Source organism: Hydra vulgaris, chromosome 15 (assembly GCF_038396675.1).
Source record: "Hydra vulgaris chromosome 15, alternate assembly HydraT2T_AEP".
Classification (NCBI taxonomy): domain Eukaryota; kingdom Metazoa; phylum Cnidaria; class Hydrozoa; order Anthoathecata; family Hydridae; genus Hydra; species Hydra vulgaris.
Window position 1 is genome coordinate 16,632,501 of NC_088934.1, and position 19,679 is coordinate 16,652,179.

At 24.8% G+C, this 19,679-nt stretch overlaps 1 protein-coding gene across 2 annotated transcripts in view; it reads right to left on the minus strand.

Moving 5' to 3' along the window:
• The window catches only part of LOC136091512 (uncharacterized), a 90,008-nt gene that overhangs the window by 21,096 nt on the left and 49,233 nt on the right, over positions 1-19,679 (minus strand). For both annotated transcript variants that reach the window (XM_065819154.1, XM_065819155.1), the window contains exons 12-15: positions 11,028-11,070; positions 10,638-10,905; positions 10,363-10,446; positions 7,685-7,807 (exon numbers count right to left, since the gene is read on the minus strand). In XM_065819154.1, the coding sequence (XP_065675226.1) occupies positions 10,895-10,905; positions 11,028-11,070 (54 nt within the window). In that variant the 3' untranslated portion in view covers positions 7,685-7,807; positions 10,363-10,446; positions 10,638-10,894. The remainder of the gene's footprint in view (positions 1-7,684; positions 7,808-10,362; positions 10,447-10,637; positions 10,906-11,027; positions 11,071-19,679) is intronic.

Here is a 19,679-nt window from a genome sequence, read left to right on the forward strand (position 1 = left end):
CATTTGACAATTTTGGGTAACTTTGTTTAAACTTTCATCAAACAAGACAACATAACATGGTGAACTTTTGGTTTCAAGAAGTAATCATTTAAAATATGGTGCTAACCCAAAATTAATCATATACCTTACTTTTGTTCTTCCTAATGTTAGTCCTTTTGCAACTTTACTATCTGGAAATATACTAGTAAATAATTGTTTCATATTAGCAGAACCATTGTTTGACAATCCATACATAACAGTTGCAAGAGCCCATTTAATTTCAGATCTTGTTTCTTCATTTGAAGCAACAACAAGTTCTAAAGTTCTTTAACCTACTGCCAGGGATACTGTTGGTGTAATAGTAGAATTTTTTACAACAGGTTAGAAAAAGTGACTTCTGGGATTTAGCTCAAACATTAACTTGGTGCTTTTTACCTTCATTATGACTCTTAACTGCCTGATCTCCCATCTTTGACAAGCTAAAGGTTTTGTAGCAACTGCTACATCTAGCAAATTTATTATCATTAGTCTTTACAAGCCATTCTTTATACTCCGAGTGAGTAAGCTAATCATTTGAAAAAAAAGTTTGATCCATTTTATTTATTATTATAACTCTAAAAAAATGCATTCTTCTTACAACCATATTACATATTTATAGATAAAATGATTACAAATTATAAAATTGAATATAATGCATTTTTATATTATTTTATTTAGGGTACATCCATAAAGGACATCCTTCAAATAGGGTTATGGTTATGATAAAAAGGGGAAAAAAGCACTAGGGAAAGGAAGGGGGCTATCAGAAAAGGATGTCACTTTCTAGATTTTTTATTTCAATGCTTTTATGAAGTTATTTTGAGATAATATTTTTTATTTTATTTTTCAAAAGTGTGGCAACAGTCTAAAACATCATTGTGAGATTAAACCAAACCAAACTTAAAATAAATTGTACAATCTTATAAAAAATTACTAGTAATATACATTATGAATTTTAACTAGTTTAAACTATTGTAAATAATTTGATAAATAACTATTTTACAAAAATGGGAAAAAAATTTCCCTGAGTATTCCCTGATTTAAAAAAAAAAAAAAAAATCCCTGAGTTTTCCAGGTTTTCCCTGGGATTCATGCTATTTCCAGGTTTTCCAGGTTGAGTGGCAACCCTGTATATGCAACCCATGAGTTTTGATTAATTGAATAAAATTGATTAATTTATAGCAACATGTGCATTGTAAAACTACATTGGATAATATCTCAAAGAAACTTTTGTTGTGGTAAATATTTGTAAGACCTAAAGAGAACTTAATAAGCAGATTGGAATCCCTTTTCCAACAGTCGGCAACATTATAAAAAAGTATAATCTGAATGGGACTTCAACTGATATAGCAGGAAGAGACTGTAAAAGAAAAACATCTGCTGCCATTGATAGAAACATTATTTTACAAGTCAAGCAAAACAGATTTGAAGCTGCTCAAAAGAGTGCAGACAAAGATAAAAACAACCACAATTTTAGCTCAAACTATCCGAAATAGAATCCAAGAGCAAGAATCTCAAAAATGAGTTGCATGAGAGGAACAGTAAAACACAGTGGTGGAAATTTCATAGTGTTAGAATGAATGGCATGGCAAGGAGCTAGCAAATTGACTTTTGTTAAATCAACAATGAACACCAATTTGTATATAGACATTTTGAAGATACATTTGAAGCCCTCTGCTTGTAAATTTAGATTCGGAAATAACTTTGTCTTTCAACAAGATAATAATCCAAAACATTCTGCCATAACAACATAGGAATATTTTAGAAATAATGATATTAGTGAGATGGAATGGCCTGCCCAGTCCCCTGACCTTAATCCCAATGTGCATTTGTGGAACATTCTAGACCAGAAAATTAGAGATTGAGCTTACAGAGGACAAAATGATCTAAAAGCAGCCATAGTTAAAGCATGGGAGAAAATAACTCCAGAAGAAACCAAATCTCTAGTGGAATCAATGCCTCGACGTCATCAAGCATTTGTTTTGGCAAAGGGTGGCCCTACTTAATATTGAAAAGTAATTTTTTGTTTTGGAAAGTTGGAAATTTTTCTTATTTGTGCCATTATTTTTTTTAAGAAAAAATATTTGATAAATACAGTTGATTTTTCTAGGTCATAAACTAAGTAGTACAGTTCATTTTTCTACATCAAAAACTTATATTTGACAAAAATTAAATACAATCCTTCAATATAATGCTATTTTCGAAAAAAAAATTTGTTTAATTTTTTTTTTGCCTATTGTATATATATATATATATATATATATATATATATATATATATATATATATATATATATATATATATATATATATATATATATATATATATATATATATATATATATATATACACACACACACACATAAGTATACATATCAGAGGTGTACACTTGGACTTTTGGTGTAACTAGGTGTTAATTTTGGTCACCCATTAACTTTTTGAGTTGCTCATCACTATTTTCTATACAAATTTTTGCATTTAGCGGATTTATTGCATTTTCTAGTCATTTTTCATTATAGCGCTAAGTGTAGACTAGGAATAATATGCAATAAAAGTAAAACTATAAAACTATATGTAAACTTTTGATAAAATTCACTTTTCTGCTTTCAGATAAAGCCTTTTAAAACCCTTTGCTTTCAATGTTTTATAATTATTAAAACCTTATTTTTAACAGGAGCTTAAAAACTATAGATATTTTGAAAGTATTTTAAAATATCCCATTGTAATTAAATTCAATTTTAAATCTCGCAAAAAATTTTTTAAACTAATTTAACAAAAATTATTAATTGAATCTAAACTTGGTATTTGAAAAAGATTGTACTTCCTAATAATTTATTTCTTAAAACAATCTTATATTAATATCTTTTGTTTGTTTATCACAATTTATTTATTAATTTTAATTTTTACATTTTTATGGATTATTTTTAATAAAGATTGTAAACAACTTATAGATAGATTTTATCAGTTACCAATAAGATATTTATAAACTTAATTTATGTTCTCAAACTTATTATGTCAAAAAAAACTTTACATGATATTGAATTAATGAAAAATAAAAAATATATTAGTGAAATGAATTCTCTTAAACAAAAGCACTTCTCTATTTTTATAATTAAAAAAGTTTTTAATTTCCTTTCACTTATAATAATCTATGATAATCTATGATGGAGAGACTTATATTTATTATAATGAAATAGCTAGCAGACGATTAGAAAAAAACTTTAACTAAAATTGTGATACTACTTTACATTCATTTGAAACTAAATTTTACATTCAACCTTTTACTATTATACATTTCTTCAAAACTCAATTTAAATTTTTAAAATTATATTTAATTTAAAGTCTATAAAAATTAAAATGCTTTTTTTTTTTTATAAAACAATTTGTTTTTTTAAAAAATTCTCAGTTGTGGTTAAATGCTTTTTTTTATGACCTCTGAATAAACATCATGTAAACAATGTTAAAAGATAATTAAATATTCAAAAAAAAAAGTTTTTACTAAACTGAACACTATCAACATTTACAAAAAATGCGAGCTGCATAACGCTTCTTAACAAGGCCTATCAAAGTTTTTTTTTTTTCACCAAACTTTATCTCTAAATCCTTAAATAAAATTTGTAAAAAAATAAAAATAAAAAAGTATTCTTTTTTTAAACAATATATACAATTATTATACAACAATATATACAATATTACAAATATAAATATATATATAAATATAAATATATATATATATATATATATATATATATATATATATATATATATATATATACATATATATGTATATATACATATATTATGTATATATATAAATATATTACCAAAATCTCTCAAGCACAAAATGAATAATTATTTTTAAAAATAAGACAAACTTGCTCATTTTAAAAAAAACATTTTTTGACTATATACTAGTCATTAGGGTTTCCAGTTAAAACTTTTTAAAAAAAGTTCGAACCTGAACATGTTCGAACTTTTACGGAAAAAAGTTCTAACTATTTCGATCTTTATTTTGGTTATGTTAAAACACACAAAAGTGATACAAAGTATGCGTAAAAATATTTATATATTTATCATCATTAATTAGGACAAAAGTAAATAACATTAATGAGTACTCTTCATAGTTTGCTTTTAAAAGTTTGTGTTTTAAAAGTTTTGTCATTTAAAGAACTTCTTATTTTAGTAGCAAAAAGTCCAAGTCTAGAAAAAGCTCTCTCAGCTTTTACGGATGTGGAAGGAATTTTTTGAAGAGCATTAAAAAGTAAATATAAATACTAAAGCCTACCTTAGCTAGCTTCAAAAACACCCATTTCCTTTTGAACAAGTTTCAGTTTCCTAATGGTCATGTTTTACTTCAGTGTCTGATTGTTCAATAAAAAGTTCGAGTTGTTGAGCTAATTCAATTCATTTTTAATACTTTTTATGTTATCAGTTATACTATCAGTATTTACTTTTATTTTTTGTTTTTTTGTTAATTCACCTCCTCAAGGCCAAGAAGACCACTGCAGATGAGGAGGCTACTTATTTGGGGTATAGCCCTCTCTCAACTCAATAACTCTGAAACACAAACCTTGACGAACAAGGCCGCTGAGCGGAGAAACAAGTTAAGCGCAGTACAACCAAGGACGTGGTGGAGATTGAACTCGGAACCTCTCGCTTATGAAGTGAGCGCTCTACCACTACCGCATACTTTCTTGTCATTATCAGAGCTATTGCCAGATGGCTGAAATAATAGCTGAATGAGATTAGTAGCAAGATTAGTCATCTTTATTTATGACATTCGGATTTGACAACTACTTCATGAGATGAATTAAACGAATGTTTCTTCTTTCAATTACTCAATATTTGAATATCTTTTTAACAAGTTGACTTATAAGTGTATTAGCTTCATGAAGTTTTTTTCTTGTAAACTCAATTACAACTTCAGAATGTATTTGAGCCAGGTATTTTGAGAATAATTTTACAGAATTTACAATGAACTCTGTAATTTTTTGGAAAACTTGAAACAGCCCCATGCATCAGATCATCTAGTTGTTTTTCTTAAAACTAATCCATATTGTTTATTTCTTAAAACTTATCCATATTGTTTATTTTGTACAACAAAAACTTGTTCGTCAAAGCTAAATTAAACCTTTTTTTTTTTATTTAGAAATTTTAACGATCTATTTTATGGGTATCACTGTGGGATTTCTTTAACAATTAAAAATATGTAACACATGTAACTATTTTAATTTTCAAATGCAAAGTAATGTTCTAAATCATTTGTTAACTATTCCATTTGTGGCTTAAACTTTAAAAGTGTTGCTTTTGAAAAAAAGTATTGCACAATAAAAATTAAGAGTAACGAAAAGTGTCTAAAAAAGCCAAAGTCTAAAAAAGAATTTGGCTTACTGTTTAAAATGATAATGAAGAACCTAATTTTGATATATATACATGTTTGATCTTTTAAAGAAAAAAAGTTCGAACTTGAACTTCTTAAAAATTGACAAAAGCCTGAACATTTGAACCTGAACATGTTCGAACTGGAAGCCCTACTAGTCATCATCAGTATAAATTTACAAACTTTTCTGCACTATATATTCTGCAATATGAAATTTTCTGCACTATATTCTGCAATATAAAATCAATTGAAAAATTTTTTTTAATATTCTATTCTTACAAAAACTAATTATAAAAAACCATTTAACAAATTTTTCCGGTAAAACATTAGTAAAAATAGATAATATAAAGAAAAGTAAGATTGATGATGCTGATGGTCTAACTCATCATTAACCTTTTTCCTTTCTTTATATTATTAGTTTTTACTATTGTTTTACAGGAAATTTGTTAAATTTCAATGGTTTTTAATAATTAAATATATTCAATACCAAATATATGGAAGAGGATTTATACATGCACCGTAAATATTGAAATGATAATATTCACTTAAAATACAAAGAAGATGCGCCAATACACCATAAACTAGATCTTCCAAATTTTTAGTCTGAATATGAAGTTCTACAAATTTGACATGACAAACCTGGATCTGAAATTCAACTTTGATTGATAATGAAATAAGAGAAACTGTGTGCAATTACTCCACAGAAATCCTATTCCAAGAAGATTTACATTTTAACTTTAAGCTCTATATAAATAAAGATGTTTAAATTACTAACAAAAAATGGGACCACAAAATTGAAGGAATGAGAAAAGCATATGAAAGAGACAAAAAAAAATTTATTAATTGAAAGAAGCAATAAAACAATAAATAATATTCAACACAGTCGGGATATCGAAACTGAACAACAAGTAAAACATACAACCACTTTTCAAATTAATGAATTGTCTTTATCTGATAATAGTTTAACACCGAAAAACTACCAGCCATCCCATTGAGCAGTAAAATCAAAAAAAAAAACTCCTATAATAATAAATTTATCCAAAATGAATATACCAAAGCCTCAAATATCTCAAAAGTTTACTCTCAACCAAAAAGATAAATACCATATATATAATACCAAAATACAAGAAAATTACCCATTCATGAACAATTTTATGAAAATAAATGAAAATAAATATAGTAATAATTCTTTAGTCAAAAAAAAATTTAATTGCGAATTGTTCACATTTAATTCCCTTTTATTTACATTGTGCAACAAATAACCAGGTGTATTTAAAGCAAAGTCATTACATTACAAATAAGAAATGCAGTATTTTAGAAGAACTGAAGAGTAACAAAGAAATTAAATCTGCTGATAAAAAAGATTACTTGGTTATGATGGATGCATATTAATATAAAGGTAAATTTTTTCACCTCTTATACCAAAATTGAAGACATATCTTAAAGATGATTGGCATTTCATTAGAGTACTAGCTAATAATATATAATATCAAAAAACCATATTGCACAGTGTTGATATCACTGATCTCTATACTAGTATCTCTCATGAACTAGGTTTAGAAGTTGTTAAATTCTGTATAAGTAAATTTAGTGAAGAAAAACATTTCAGATTTTTAAAAGCTTATATTTTAAAAAGTGTGGTTACTATCTGTTTTAGACAATAAATTAAAATCAGTTTTAAAGCACCTCTATTGTTTTATCACAACGCCAACCAAAAAATATTTTGAGAACAATTATTAAATAGTGAATGCAAGGATTTAAAATGCGCATCAAAGTGTTGTATGTAATGAACTATGTACCTTCAGTTCGTCAACTATTTTACCACATCATCAGGTAAAGTATAGAACATTAAAAAAATCAATTATAATTATAATTCACTATAATTCAAAGATCGTTATTGATTTTTTAACACATAAATGATGTGATAGAAAAACAATATATATAGGAAAACTAACACCTGAAATTAAGAACTAATTTACTCATCCATCCATGCAGAACAGGTACTAGTTCAGATAAATTTGATCAGCATATTTACAAATGCCATAAAAAAGAAAACTCATTTTGAATTTAATTCTTATATATGAATCTTCCCTACATAAACAGAGACATAGCAAGATAAATATGTAGAGAAAAATAAAAAAACACTTTTTATATAGTTCATAGAGTCATTAATTATTAAATAACCTATAAAACATAAGCCAAATAATTATCTATCACCATAAAAGTTTTTCCTGCTTGTTTGTTCTTTCCTTAATGTATTTACCTTGAAAAAATAAAAGAACTAACCTGTGACATTTTTTCAATAACAGACCAAAATGATTCTGTTAGTGGTTGCTGGATTAGCTCCTTGTATGATAAAATTTCCAATTGACAATAAGCTTCTAACAAAAGACTGTCTTCTGCATTTTTCTAAATATTGAAAAAAAACTATATAAAGTATAAACAAACTTAAAGAAACATCAAAAAATTAGTATAAAATATAGGTATGTTTTAAAATCTCAAAAAATTATATCTACTGTTTGCTGCTCATAGATAACTTTATATAAAACTTTTTTTTCAAACTATGCCTTACATAGATCTTACTGCATATGAGAATTGCAACATTACCTCTACAACTTTTATTTTTACACCAAAATATTTATTTATAACTCTATTCATATATTTTTTCCAACACTTTTCAAAACCTAGAAGAAATTAAAAACTTTCAATTTAGTTTCATTCACTTCCCTTGACTTTCAACTTAATTTCAATTGAATTTACTTTATTTTATACTCATTTTCGTTTGCTTTCAACATTGTTTTAATGTCTCCTTCAATATCTTAATGAGTTTTTATAATTTCCTGGTGACAATTTTGATCTTCATCAATAATCACTTGCACAACAATCTGTCATGCTTTGCTTTTTTTATTAAATTGACAACCTCAAGCCTTCAAGAAGGCTTACAGTAAGGTGGAGCTTAAAAAGTAATTTTTTTAAATTTTTTCATTTTATTAACCCCCTAATCTGTTCCTCATAATATAAAAACACTCTATAAAAAGTTTAAGCCATAAATACTTAGGCTTCAGGGTAGCTCAAGTGCATCAAAGAATATGAAAACTATTAAAATTCAACAAATTGTGAGTATATTTTTATTTATTTTTAACAACACAGTTTTTTTATTTTTAAACACATTAATAGTGAACTATGTTTAATTTCTGACAGTGTTCAGCCATTGTTGACATCAGCCCGGATAAAGCCTGTTTCCTGCTATCAGGGCACATTACGTGATAATCCTTGACAACTTGCAGCAGGAATTGCAGCTGCGTTTTATCTCAGATTATTAGTCCACTGTATTCCTAAATCATTGCTACTCATCATTCTGCGTGATTATTAAAGTCTTTTAAAGACTACTACTTTTTATATTGAAATTTGCCTAAAAAGTTCCATCATATTGATTTTGCTTTGATAAAATTTTCCGAGTTCTAGCCCCTAAATGAATCAAGAGCAACAGAGATTCGCTTGGAATGATCCTGATCTTGATCTTCTTTGTTTTGCATGGCACTATCAGTCTCTTTGTTGACAAGCTGACTTGACTGTCAAAGAAAGCTAACAAGTTCTTGTGACAAGTACCACAAATGATTAGAAAACCTGCATGATGTTGACTTTAAGGCTGAGTGGATTGATGAGTGTTCAAGTAGTCACTTCAGAAGCAGCAGATCACTGTAAGAAGCACATGCTGCTTAAGGTGCAGAGATCCAGGTTTTCAGGTAGACCCGTATTACAATTACAGACATCATGTAATCCTTCCTCTTGTGCGGGTATCAGTTTAAAATAAGTCTTAAACATCCAGATCTTAAGACTGTACTCTCGAGTCCCTGATAAAAAAAAATAAAAAAAACGGGGGGGGGGGAACGTTTATTAATTTTTGGAAAATTTTCCCACCCACCCCAAGCTTAAGACCCTCCCCCCCCTCCTTCTCGTTTATTATTTTTACTTGTTATCAAAAAAAAAAAAAAAAATCAGTGAAAATCGACCTTAAAAATTAGAAATCAATTATTTTAGTCACTGATAAAAACAAAATTTTTTTAGTGTAAACAGGCCCTAAAAATCACCGGCTAAGTAAACTCAATTTATCAAAAATGAGCAAGCACTTCATCTACTCCAGCCATCTACCCTTAGATCAAGATCATCCCCCTTCTACCTTTTTCTTGCTGGGCTAAAAATCTTTGTCTTCTTTTAATACTGATGACAGTCAGAGCATCAATGTGAGTGATATCAAAAAGATCTTTGAACCAGGAGACAAAAGCCAAGTTGAATTAGTGATGTTTGTGCTTTGCTCTTTTTCAGAAGATTTTTCTTCAAATGCTTGCTCAAGCTTTAAAATTTTGAATTGCCAGCTAAACGATGGGTTGAATCTGGATGATTGGTCAGATATGAACCACATTGATTGAACATTTTGTGTATAATGATTGAATAAAGTGTTAATTTACTTGGTTGTTAAAAATGTGTTCCAAATTACGATTATTTAATTACGATAATTAATCTAGTTTATAGCATCAGCAAAATAAAAGCTTTGGATAACCAGAAACATTACCATCAATGAGCTCCCCCTGAATATTGTTCAATTGTGTTGGTATTTTGCCTAAATTTATATTTCTTATATACAAACAAAAGGGCACAGGGTAAGAAGATCATACTTCAAAAGTTCAAATATATAACATTAGCACAACCACCTTCTATATTTGCTATTATCTGAGACTCTTTTAAAATTATTTCTCATTATCTGAGACTTCTTTAATACTTTATTTATAAAAAATTAAATATTTAAATTTAGAAAAATTTTAAATTCTTAATTTTCTTTGTTGAGCTTTACTTGAAGTCTTTTTTTCTTTTTTTTGTGTGCACGTCGATACAAGTTTTTTTAATAAATTATATTGTTCGTATTTTTTTGAGATGAATCAAAAGTTTAGTTTTATTTTACATACAATTTTATTATTCAGAATATCAGATGCAAGCTCTTTGAATTCGTTTCCTTTTGTAATTTCAAAATCCACAAGCATTTCCATGACCTAAAAATAAAATATCATAGATTTGTTCTCAATATTGAAACTTATATTATAAATATTATTTATTTCTAATTACATAGCAAAATTAAACTCATAGTAAAAAACCTTAATAAATAAGGTAATAATTAACTTAAAAGTTACTAATAATAATAACTGAAATAAAAAACTTTTGTATATAAAATATAAAAATCTGCCTTCAGTTGTGATTCTATGTTAGACAGTGTATTCCATGAGCTCTGTGCTTCGTTAAACTTTTTTTGAAAATTGTTTTTAACTTTTGGGATGCGATTTTGAATGGTTTTATTAAGCATTGTCAAACAGTTATCTAATGGATTGATGGTTTTGTAAAACTCATAAATACAATTAAGCATTTTAGATAACAAGCTGCAACTGTTATCATTAATTTCTAACATAATTAATGACACATCTAACATATTAATGAGTGGCTTAACTAAATCACCTCTAAAAAAAAAATTAAAAAAATATAAACAATATTTAAACCTAGTCTAGGTTAAAGAATTAAACTTTGCAAACACTTTTTTTAGTTTTTAAACAAAAAACGTAAAATCAATGTTGCTGTAAACCTGTTGCAATCCATTTCGAAAAAATTCCATTTTTGCAGTTCATCTAAGAAATTATAACAACCGTTAATCTAAAAAACAAATTTATATACATATACATATATATATATATATATATATATATATATATATATATATATATATATATATATATATATATATATATATATATATATATATATATATATATATATATATATATAGAACCCTCAGATGTTGTCCGAAAGTTTTTTCCATATTTTGTTGACAAAAAGTAAAAATTAAAATGCAAGACCGGAATTTTTTTTTTTTAATAATGATAGACTGCCTGCCCCAACCAAACCCTCAGTCGATGTAGCAGCACTCCCTTGCGGGTCAGGCTATTTGTCAGTCGATGTAGCAGCACTCCCTTGCGAGTCAGGCTATTTGTCAGTCGATGTAGCAGCACTCCCTTGCGAGTCAGGCTATTTGTCAGTCGATGTAGCAGCACTCCCTTGCGAGTCAGGCTATAAGATAGTCGATGTAGCAACACTCCGCGCATGATTTACAGTAAAAAAAATAAAAATAAAAACATTTTATTAAAAAAAATTAAAATAAAAACATTTTATTAAAAAAAATAAAAATAAAAACATTGTTTATATTGTTAAAAACATTCACAATGTTTTTAAAACATTCTGGTCAATTAAATTTGCGTTTTTGTGGTTTTTTTAAAAAACGATTAATTTGTAATTAAATTAATGGTTTTTACTTTCGTCCAACACGGAAATGTTGGACGAAAGTTAAAAGTAATTAAAAGTGACGTATATGTTGGCGTAAGAATCACTTTTTTCCTTCCGCTCTTCCCAAAGCCAACAATCTATATATATATATATATATATATATATATATATACATTTATATATATATATATATATATATATATATATATATATATATATCTGTTATATATATATATATATATATCTATTATATATATATATATATCTGTTATATATATATATATATATATATATATATATATATATATATATATATATATCTGTTATATATATATATATATATCTGTTATATATATATATATATATATCTATTATATATATATATATATCTGTTATATATATATATATATATATATATATATATATATATATATATATATATATATATATAATATATATATATATATATATGTTGTTGTTACATATATATATAACATATATATGTGTAACACGCATATATATATGTTATATATATGTGTGTGTTAATGTGATGAGTTTTTAAATTAATAATTAAAAAAAAGTTCAAAAAAACATAAATAAGTGGTTATAACTTTACTGATTTATTATTTAAAAAAAGATGCTATTTAAATAAATAAAATATTTAAATAAATGGTACATAGCAAATTTATATACATATTTACATACATATACATATAAACAAATTTATATACATATACATATATATATATATATATATATATATATATATATATATATATATATATATATATATATATATATATATATATATATATATATATATATATATATATATATATATCTGTTATATATATATATATATATATATATATATATATATATATATATCTATTATATATATATATATCTGTTATATATATATATCTGTTATATATATATATATATATATATATATATATATATATATATATATATATATATATATATATATATATATATATATATATGTTGTTGTTACATATATATATAACATATATATGTGTAACACGCATATATATATGTTATATATATGTGTGTGTTAATGTGATGAGTTTTTAAATTAATAATTAAAAAAAAATTAAAAAAAACATAAATAAGTGGTTATAACTTTACTGATTTATTATTTAAAAAAAGATGCTATTTAAATAAATAAAATATTTAAATAAATGGTACATAGATGCTATTTTAGAAAACAAAATAATATAAAAATTATATAATTAACTAATATATATAAATTAATTTTAGATTTGAATAAATTAAATCTGAATTACATTGATTTAAAACAAACAATAAACAATGGCTCCCAAACCCAATTTAAAAATAGTTTTCTTGTGGTCAGTAAAAAATAATTTAAAAAATTTTAAAAACTAAGCTTCTAAAGATTTTTGCTTCAATAAAAAATATTTATTTTTCAATTAGTTATCATTTTTCAAACTTAAATTTTTTAAGTACTATTAAAAAAAATATATGTATATATATTTAACTAAATTTTTTTATTTTTAGTATTTCTTTAGCAAGAGTGCTCATTGAATGTTATCATGTAGTTATCATTGAATGTTATCATGTGTTTTTTATTTTATCTTGTCAAACAAACAAATAAAATACATATATATCATGGCCTAATATAGTGACAGGCTGAGCAAACGCACAACTTAAAAAAACTGTAGGCGAGTTTTTTTTTTAAAAATTCAAATTAATAATTTATAATATGGCGCATCCCAGAAAAAGAATGTGGTCTTTTAATATAATATGCAATACATTTTTAATTTTATGTATATTAAATTTGCTTTCTACTTTAGAGCTAAATAATTAGATTTGAAGAATATAATTTTTAAGTGTTGTGTCACTGGATGCAGAGGTAACTACAATGTTACAAAGTCTATGAAATTTTTTCGCATTCAAAACAAAAAAAAATGTGGATGAACAAAAGATAAATAAGCAATATACCTCAAGATGATATTCCAGATAGCCTAAATACTTTTATTTGTGAAGCTGGTTGGCCTAAAAACTATGAAAAGGTTTTATTTTACGAAAAGTTAAGACCATCCACCATCTGTATTTTTTTGTGTAAATCTGAGTCATATTCTGACTCCACTGGCAATTATAAGAGTCAGAATCTGGAGTCAGAATGGAGACAAACCTCACCTCACCATCAAGACCAACATTTAAATCATTGCCATCTTTAAGAAGTACTATGCCTGATGAAATGGAATCATTTGTGAAAGCAGATAATATGTCTTCTTTCAAAGATTTGTGCAATAATATAATGTCTAAAACTATATCTTTTTCCTTCTTAATAATATCAAATATCTATGAAAACTGTTTATATCTTTAATCTGCTAATATATTGGACAACTTGGGTGTTCCTGTATTAGTCGTCTCCATGCTGCAATATCTGAATTCTTTACTAATTGATCACAAGAAAAGTATTGTCATTGAACAGATGTTAATTATGAGCTCCTTAATGTTTATTGGTGAAAAAAAGTATTCTCCTGATATGGTTGCTAGGGCATTTGTGTGCTTTTCATTTTCAAGAACTCTTTATTAACTTTATTTACTCTTAATTAAGTTGACATCTAAAGTTAGATATGTTGGAGATAAAGATTTCTTAAAGTTGTATTTTGAAAAATGTTTTATTTCTAAAAGACAGATTATTCTACTAATTGATGAAACTCATATTAAACCACAGTTAACATATCAAAGAGGTAACATTTTTGGTAAATCTATTAATTCCCCAAATGAATTAACAAAAACAGTTCTGAGTATAATGATTTGTTCTTTATTTGGTAGAAAACAGTTTTTATATAAAGCATTATCAGTAACAGGTTTAATTGCTAATTTTCAACACGATCAAACAATGCAAAAAATTGAAAAAAATAAAAAACTGTGACGGTTCTGTTGTTGCTATTTTTTATTTATTTTCTTATTAGCAACAATAACAAAGTAGATAAAAAGTTTTTTGGAATGTTTAATCTCTGTAATACTTGCAATGATAACATTTTCCTTCTATATGACTTTGTTCATTTAATAAAATCTATTTGCAGCAATTAGCTACAGAAAAACGCCAAGAACTATGTTTCACTTACATAGGTATTTCAAAAACAGCAAAATAGTCAGATCTTATAAAACATTTTTTTATAACCAATTTAATGTTCAATCGGTTCAAACCAATTAAACATCACAATGTGTCAACTTGTTTAAGAATACTTTGTGATGAAACTGTAGCTGCTTTAAAAACTCATCCATCCATAAAAAATGACACAACAGTTTATACCTATTTTTATCAAACATTTTAAAATTGGTAATATTAAAGCTCTTGAAAAACAACATCATAGACTAAAAAATTTAACAAAAGATAATTCTCATTCTTTTTCTCTTACATGTTGTGGGATGGTTGGTAAAACATTTACTAATAAGTCATATGTATGTTTGCCTTGAAAATTTTACTAGGGACCCAATTGAAAAAAGCATTTGTAAAACTTCGGCAAGGATCAGGTGGTACCTACTTTATAAATGTTCAGCAAATATTAAAAAAACAAAACTGAATATTAGTATCACTGCTAATAATTTAGGAATAACAAGCCATTTGTGTGACAAATATAATTATGTACTGCAAGATGATATTTTATTCAATGTGTTTCCTAATCTTCCAGTTATTCAAAGCAATTTGTATGAAGAAATTAAAATGTCTTTGGTTTACAGTGCTGGCTATGGTAATAGAGATGATCCTACAGTTAAAGGTACATCATTTTGTTTTGACCAGTTTGGAAAATATGTAGAAGAGAATAATTGTGGTGGTTTAAGTTTGCCTGGAGATAACATTTGCCATTAGATATCTCATTCATACATTTTATTTCATCATCTGTACACATTAATCTGTTGTTTTAGCTTACCAAATTGCTTTTTGATGGTCTGACTTTTATGGATTTACCAAAGTTTCAAAAAAGAATCTTTATCAATATATTTTTAAAAACTATTGCCATCTTTATTCATATTTATTATTATTTAAGATCTTCAATGGAACTCAAAATGAAAATTTAAAAAAAATCTTAAATGCGGAGAATATATATATATATATACATAAATATATATATATATATATATATATATATATATATATATATATATATATATATATATATATATATATATATATATATATATGTATATATATATACATAATATATATATATATATATGTATATATATATACATAATATATATATATATATATATATATATATATATATATATATATATAAATCTATATACATAATATATCTATATATATATATATATATATATATATATATATATATATATATATATATATATATATATATATATATATATATATATATATATTATGCGCGCTCAGCATCAAGTCTTCAAGAGCGATATTCAGAGTTGGAAATTGGTTGCCATGGGTCTATTCATAAATTATGTACGCAAATATGAGAAGGAGGTCGCTCAAAAGCGTACCAGTGCATACAAGGGAAAGGGTGGACAATTTTTTGTTTGAACTTTTTTCATATGAAGTCTGGGAATTCAGACGAAAAAGCTTTAGTTTTTTAGTTAATGCATTTGCTATCTACAGGAAAAAATATGTTACTGCAGCTTTGGTATTAAATAAAAACAATTAAATATCGCCATTTACTAATAGTTGACAACACAACTTTGTTTCTTATTGAAGTTGAATTAACATGCTTGATTGTGGACATTCTAAACAACAGAAATGTTTTTAATTTAATTTAAAATAATAGTTAAAAATAAAAAATCAAGAATATTTCTTTTATTTACAAAAGATGTGTGAAATATTAAAAATAATAAAGCAGAATGTTTTTACAAATTTTTGGGGAATAAAACTTTTGATTTTTCAAAATTCAATCAAATGTTAATTTTTTAATTTAACTTTTCCGCTCTCATTGGGGCGAAACATTTTGAAAATAGTAAACATTTCATTCTATCTGTTAGCAGTAATGACTTCATAACTTTACATTCATTGTTTGTACAAAACATAAAAATTCCACTAATTTAAACTGAATGCATGATTTAATTATTATCAAGTGAATAATTTTTTATTGATTATATACTTTAATAAATACTTATACTAATATAGTATATATTAGTGTAAGTATATATATACAAATATATAAATAACTTATATTTTGAGAAATGCATTTGTGAAACTAGTGACAATACATTTTTTTTTTTGTTGTTTATGAGCATGCTTCCAAAAGTTTTAATTCAAAGTTTTCAAATATATTTGTTAGATGTATTGTTTATTGAAACTTTTCTTTTTTAATTTTAATTTTTGTTTCGTTTCAACTTTTTAATAAATAGACTTTAATATAAGCCGATCCAAAGATATCAGTGAAAACTTTTAGTTTATTAACTTGTATTTGACAAAAAATATTATTCCAACGTTTTGATTTTTATTTGATGTTTTTGAATTTTAAATAAAGTAGTCATTAATTATTCCATTAAGATTAAAGCTGAAGCTGATCAAGTCAGTTTATTCAGCTTGATAGCTAATCCATTAGGTCGCTCTGACGTCAAACGAAAAAAATCACATCAGCAGTCACATTGAATGAGGTGATAACATTGCAAAAAATAAGAGAAAATCTTTAAAGAATTTTTGATAATTAAGAATTTTATAAGAAAATCATTACAAAGACGTGCCAAAAAAAAGATATAAATTTTATTTCAGTGAAGAAATATGGACTAACATTTAAAATATATTTTTACTGACATTTACGTCATGCATTATTATGGTATAGTTTCTCTTTTATTTTGGAATTAAAAATTAATTTGCAATAGGCTTTTGTTCAGTTATGTTATGCGAGAAAGTGGTAAGGTTAACTGTATGAGAGCTAGAAAGATTGTATCACGTAAAAAAGTGGTTTTAAAAGAGTTTAGAAAGATTGTACCACGTGACGAAGTGGTTATTAAAGCATTAAGAATGATTGTATCACATGAAAAAGTGGTGGTAAACCTGCAGTTAAGTTATAGCCTGCTGCTACAAGGAAGTGTTGCTACACCAACTGCGGGTTTGGTGTAGCAGCACTTTCTTGTAGCAGCAGGAAAATCAATTCTAATTTAATTTAATAAACTAATGTCACATAAATTAAAATCAAAGTACGTCCTATGGCGTACTTTATTGTGAATATTACTTCTTTATTTAATAATATGCAAACTCTACTGTTTAAGCATATTTTGATTTCAGCAAAAAATTTACTAAAAATATTTTCTATAAAATCAACTTATAGCTTCCTCCCTCGCAAGTTCTTCAGACGAGCACAACTTTTTACTCTCGTAATAAAACTAGCAAGCGCTATTTGTCACATCCGGAAGGCCATTTACAGGCGTGCTGCACATGCACGGAGCGATCGCTCCCCCACGCGAAACACACCCATATAAAATATTTATATATATATACATTATATAAAATATTTATATATATATATATAATATAATATATAAATATATATATATATATAAATATATATATATATATAAATATATATATATATATTTATATATTATATAAAATAAATATTTATAAATTTTTGTCTCTCTCTCTATATATATAAATATATATACTTATTTTTTGTATCTATTATTATCTATATCTATATATAAATCTATATATTTTTATATATCTATATATATCTATATATAAATATATCTATAAATATATATATATATCTATATATATATATATATACATATATATATATATCTATATATAAATCTATATATATATATATATCTATATCTATATATAAATATATATATATATATAAATATATATATATATATTGTATATATATATATATATATATATTGTATATATATATATATATAAATATATATATATATATTATATATATATATATATATATATATATTGTATATATATATATATATATATATATATATATCTATATATAAATCTATATATATATATATATCTATATCTATATATAAATATATATATATATATATAAATATATATATATATTGTATATATATATATATATATATATATTGTATATATATATATATATATATATATATATATATATATATATATATCTATATATATATATATATATATATATATATATATATATATATATATATATATATATTATATATATATATATATATATATATATATATATATATATATATATATATATATATATATCTATATATAAATCTATATATATATATATATCTATATCTATATATAAATATATATATATATATATAAATATATATATATATATTGTATATATATATATATATATACAATATATATATATATTGTATATATATATATATATATATACAATATATATATATTAAATAAAGGTATATTACCCTTCTTAAATAAAGGTGTTACATTTGCTTTGGACCATGAGCTTGGAATTTCACCATTGTCAAATGACTTTTGAAAGATGAGAGTAAGTGGAGAAGACATTGAGGTAGAACAAAAGCGTAAAACGTGAGGACTGACATTATCTACACCAAGTGATTTAGATATATCTAGTGCTGAGAGTTCCATTAGAGTGGCCAGAGTATCAAAAGATATGCTATTGAGGATTGTGTTAGTTCTACGATCAAAACGGGGAAGATTGTCATTGGATGGCTCTTTGCTGAAAACTGATTGAAATTGATTGTTAAGTGAGTTGGCTATTGTAATTTTGTCAGAGCTAATGATCTCACTGGAACTAGTGATTCGCATAGATGAGATCTGATTTATTACAGAGCGTTTACTATTTATGTATGAAAACAGTCTTTTAGGATTACGCTTATCATTGGCAAGGGCAATTTCGAAAGATTTCAGAGAAGAATGACTTAATTTTTTAACAAACTTTCTAGTTTCCCTATATTCCCCAACCAGTGATGT